The 5,130-nt window shown below is 59.8% G+C and overlaps 1 protein-coding gene across 1 annotated transcript; it reads left to right on the top strand.

The window, feature by feature from the left end:
• Positions 1-3,061: 3,061 nt before the first annotated feature.
• Positions 3,062-4,000, top strand: DNAJB8 (DnaJ heat shock protein family (Hsp40) member B8). The gene has a single exon (XM_002713085.6). The coding sequence runs from the start codon at positions 3,177-3,179 to the stop codon at positions 3,876-3,878; it is 702 nt and encodes a 233-aa protein (XP_002713131.1). The 5' UTR covers positions 3,062-3,176; the 3' UTR covers positions 3,879-4,000.
• The last annotated feature ends 1,130 nt before the right edge of the window (positions 4,001-5,130 follow it).

Below are 5,130 nucleotides of genomic sequence, written 5' to 3'. Positions count from 1 at the left end.
ACAGGTGGGGTGGGAGGGAGCAGGGAGGGAGGGAGCAGGGAGGGAGGGAGCAGGGAGGGAGGGAGGGAGGGAGGGAGAGAGGGAGGGAGGGAGGGAGCAGGGAGGGAGGGAGAGAGGGAGCAGGGAGGGAGGGAGCAGGGAGGGAGGGAGAGAGAGAGGGAGGGAGGGAGAGAGAGAGAGGGAGCAGGGAGGGAGGGAGAGAGGGAGGGAGCAGGGAGGGAGGGAGAGAGGGAGGGAGGGAGCAGGGAGGGAGGGAGCAGGGAGGGAGAGAGGGAGGGAGGGAGGGAGGGAGGGAGCAGGGAGGGAGGGAGCAGGGAGGGAGAGAGGGAGGGAGCAGGGAGGGAGGGAGAGAGGGAGGGAGGGAGGGAGCAGGGAGGGAGGGAGAGAGGGAGGGAGGGAGGGAGGGAGCAGGGAGGGAGGGAGAGAGAGGATTTTCCATCTGCTAGTTCACCCCTCTAAATGACTTCAAAGGCCAGGGCTGGGCCACGCTGAGCCAGGAGCTTGGAATTCCATCCAGGTCTGCTGCATGAGTGCAGGGCCCCAAGCTCTTGAGCCATCTGCTGCTGCTTTCCCAGGCACATAAGCAAGGAGCTGGATCAGAAGTGAAGCAGCTGGGGCCGGCGCCACGGCTCACTAGGCTAATCCTCCGCCTGCAGCGCCGGCACACCGGGCTCTAGTCCCGGTCGGGGCACCGGATTCTGTTCCGGTTGTTCCTCTTCCAGTCCAGCTCTCTGCTGTGGCCTGGGAGTGCAGTGGAGGATGGCCCAAATCCTTGGGCCCTGCTCCTGCATGGGAGACCAGGAGGAGGCACCTGGCTCCTGGCTTCGGATCGGTGTAGCGCGCCAGTTGTAACGCGCCCGCAATGCGCCAGCCATAGCGGCCACTTGGGGAGTGAACCAATGGAAAAAGGAAGACCTTTCTCTCTCTCTCTAACTCTGCCTGTAAAAAAAAAAAAAAAAAAAAAAAAGAGTGAAGCAGCCAGGACACGACCCAGTGCCCATGTGGGATGCCGGCACTGCAGGTGAAGACTTAACCCACTATGCTACAACTCTGGCCCCAAAACAGTTTTCTGCTACAGTGACAGAAACACCATAATGCTTCGATCTGCGACTGCCCAGCATCGTTATTCCGCTGTCCCTCTGCCAGCACCATGCATGAGCACACGTGGATGGCTGAGAATGTGGAAGGTGTACGGTGAGACACGCTCTTGGGGACACACAGGCAGTGACAACTGTTCATCACTTGAGCTTGGGTTTGCCAAGCGTCTCCAGACCATGTTACCATCCCTCCTGGCATTTGGGACTCATCAGAACATGCTTGTGCCTGGACCACGCCACCTATGAGCACTGGAAGAAAAGAGAGAGACTGACCCACGGAAAGACTAGAAAAAGCAAGTAGAGGGGCTGGCATTGTGGGATAGCAGGTTAAGCTGCTGCCTGTGATGCTGGCATCCCAGGTGGGCGCCGGTTCGAGTCTTGGCTGCTCCACGTCTGATCCAGCTCACTGTTAATGCACCTGGGAAAGCAGCAGAGGATGGCCCGAGTGCTGGGGCCCCTGCCATCCACGTGAGAGATCTGGATGACACTCCTGGTTCCTGGCTTTGCCTTGGCCCAGCTCTGTCTGCTGCAGCCATTTAGGGGGTAAACCAGCTGATGGAAGATCTCTCTCTCCGTGTATCTCTCCTTCTCTGTAATTCAGTTAAATAAATACACCTTAAAAAAGGGGTGGGGGGAGAAGGGGAAGGAGGAAGGAAAGTAGGGAGGAAGGAGGGGGGAGGAGGAAGCTGTCTCAGTTAAGCCTCTGTGACCCGAGGGTGCGGGTTCTGCATTGGCCCGTGACTGGAGGTTTAGCACGCTTCCGTCTTAACAGGAGGGCGTGAGGTGAAGGTAGAAACAGATGCAAGTCAGTACTGTTTCCAGCCATTTCCAAGTAGGAGCGAGAATTAATGAAATACAAACGCCTGCGAACATGGGGTGACCTCACGCGCCTTACTGGTTTTCTAGGGCTGCTGTATCGAAATACCACACACAGACAGCTTGCAAGAACAGAAGAGCATCTCCCAGTTCTGGAGGCCTGCAGTCCAAAAGCAGGGCTTGCACAGGCCGCACGAGACAGAGAGCCCTTCCTCGTGTCGTCAGGGTCCCGACGGCTGCACCCCTGCACTCTCTGCCTCTTGCCCTCCTCTGAGTCCCTTTCAGGGACACGGGGCATGGGACAGGCTGACCCCGTCGACCTCATCTCCACGGCCTTCATTCGATTGCAAGCAAAGACGCTTCTGAACCTGAACACTAGAGGCTCTGGGGACCAGGGTGGGACCTGTCTCTGTAGGTGACGGTCACTGTGGAACCATGACACTCGCACATGCCAGCTTCCCAGTCTTACCAGCCTTCAAGGCTACCGTCTCCAGCAGCTCCAGGTTCGACTCTCCCCTTCCTTCCTGACTTGATGTGTGCCCCTGGGCACGGTACAGCCATGTCTCGGAGCCTTCTTCATTCAACAAATACTCACTGTGTGCTTGGCACTGGCCCAGATGTTAACAAACACGCCCCCGGCTTTGCGAAGCTCATCTTTGTAATGTGACAAGATAACAGGGTGCCCCTACCTACTCCCCAGGCCGCCTGATCACTACCTGGGGGCTCCTCGCCCTGGCATCCCAGCCATTGAGCTATGTGGACACATTCCAGGGAGCCCTCGCTCCAGCTCTGACCACGGCCATTGACCTCTGTCGCCAGCCTGGGCTCAGACCCCACGGCTGACCCTGCCTCTGTGCCTCGGCTCCCAGGAACCTGGCCAGTCATCCCCACGTGACCCAGCTCCACAGTTCCGGGCCCACTCCCGCAGCTTCCCTCGTCGGCCTGGGCCGGCCAGTTTGCTAGGCTTGGCCTGCTCTGGAGCTGGGGGATGGGGATGGGCCACGCCCGGGAGCTGATGTCATAAAGGGCCTAGGCCCCAGCCCTGGAAGGGGGTCCACCTGGCCTGGCCCCACAGCGGCAGAGTCCCTCCCCTCCCCCACCCCTCTCAGCGGAGGCCCCACCTGTCCCTGAGAGTGGGTACTATGAAAAGGTAAAGGCAGCTGCTGCAGGGACCCCCACCAGCCGTGTCCACCCTGACCCCTGGGGTGGGGCCCATTTCACCGTCTAGACCGCTGGCTCCGGCTCCTGGCACAGCCCCTGGGCATGGCCAACTACTACGAGGTGCTGGGCGTGCAGGCGAGTGCCTCTCCCGAGGACATCAAGAAGGCCTACCGCAAGCTGGCCTTGCGCTGGCACCCGGACAAGAACCCCGACAACAAGGAGGAGGCCGAGAAGAAGTTCAAGCAGGTGTCCGAGGCCTATGAGGTGCTGTCCGACTCCAAGAAGCGCTCCGTGTATGACCGCGCGGGCTGCGACAGCTGGCGGGCCGGCGGCGGCGGCGCCAGCACCCCCTACAGCAGCCCCTTCGACACGGGCTACACCTTCCGCAACCCCGAGGACATCTTCCGTGAGTTTTTCGGCGGCCTGGACCCCTTCTCCTTTGACTTCTGGGACAACCCGTTCGGCAGCGAGCGAGGCGGCCGCGGCCATGGCCTGCGAGGCGCCTTCTCGGCGGGCTTCGGCGAGTTCCCCGCCTTCATGGAGGCCTTCTCGTCCTTCGACGCCCTGGGTCGCAGCGGGGGCAGCCGCACCACCTTCTCGTCCACCTCCTTCGGGGGCTCCGGCTCCGGCAGCTCGGGCTTCAAGTCGGTCATGTCGTCCACGGAGATGATCAACGGCCACAAGGTCACCACTAAGCGCATTGTGGAGAACGGGCAGGAGCGTGTGGAGGTGGAGGAGGACGGGCAGCTCAGGTCGGTCACGGTCAACGGCAAGGAGCAGCTCAAGCGTGTAGACGGCAAGTGAGCGCTGGCCGCCCACCCACCCGCCGCCAGCGCCGCTCCAGGCCCACACACAGGCTCATGGCCAATAAAGTGCCCAGTGTGTTCACTGCACCCTTCGGCCAGCTGTGTAGGGGGTGGGCTGGCGTGGGGTGTGGTGGATGCACACTGGGGCTGCAGGGGTCTTGTAATCTCGTGCGTCCTCCCATCCTGGTTGATAATGTGACAGTCACCCTGTCCCAGTCTACTTCAAGTCCAGCCCCGTGTCCCACTCCCACCATCTCTCTCTAGTGCTGGCCACCGCCATTCCCTTGGGCCTTCCTGCTCCAACCCTCAAGTCATCGCCACCCCCCCCCCCACCCCGCGCCGGCATTCTTCACGTGGCAGCCAAGCCAATTCCAAGGCACATCCCACCTCCTGCCTTGCCTTAAACCTCTCATAGCTCCCTCTGCTCTACGCATGAATAATTCACACCCCAGCCTCACCCTGAGGCCGTGGGGGCCTGGCCTCTGTCCTCCTCCTCCTCCTCTGAGCTCCACCACACTGGCTCCCTTCTTTTCTTCTACTGCACCAAAAGCCTGGCAGCCTCAGGGCCTTTGCATATGCCGTTCTCCTAATGAATTCATTTTGTCCGTCTTCAGGACTGGGACCCACAGGCTGTGGGAGGGAGACCACAGGGAGCAGGTCCCAATAGAATGGAGCAGATGTACAAGTCAGAGGCAAGGGGAGTGAGCTCCCTGTCACAGGAGTTGACAATGCCACAGAAGGAGGGCTACCTGTCCTGGTGACCTGAGGCCCACTGAGGGCTATTCTTTCAGAAATGTGTAATTTTTAAAAAAGATTTATTTATGTATTGCAAAGGCAGAGTTACAGAGAGAGAGAAAGAGACAGAGAGTCAGTCTTCCATCCACTGGTTCACTCCCCAAGTGGCCACAATGGCTGGAGCTGGGCCAATCCGAAGCCAGGAGCCAGGAGCTTCTTCCAGGTCTCCCACATGGGAGCAGGGGCCCAAGGACTTGGGCCATCTTCTACTGCTTTCCCAGGCCAGAGCAGAGAGCTGGATCGGAAGTAGAGCATCCAGGTCTTGAACCGGTGCCCATATGGGATGCCAGCATGGCAGGCGGTGGCTTTACCTGCTATGCCACAGCATCAGCCCCAGAAATGTGTATTTAAAAAAAAAAAAAGATTTACTTATTTGAAAAGCATGGTGATGGGAGGTGGGGTGGGATGGGTGGGTGGAGGCCGGGAGGAGGGAGGGACAGAAAGAGAGAAAAAGA

The sequence above is a fragment of the Oryctolagus cuniculus genome, chromosome 10 (assembly GCF_051225735.1).
Source record: "Oryctolagus cuniculus isolate XC-2025 breed Fujian yellow rabbit chromosome 10, ASM5122573v1, whole genome shotgun sequence".
Lineage (NCBI taxonomy): Eukaryota > Metazoa > Chordata > Mammalia > Lagomorpha > Leporidae > Oryctolagus > Oryctolagus cuniculus.
This window is presented reverse-complemented; position numbering and strand designations above follow the sequence as displayed.

Excerpts from the sequence above, each read along its gene's own strand:
- DNAJB8 (XM_002713085.6), top strand. The coding sequence starts at position 3,177 with ATGGCCAACTACTACGAGGTGCTGGGCGTGCAGGCGAGTGCCTCTCCC.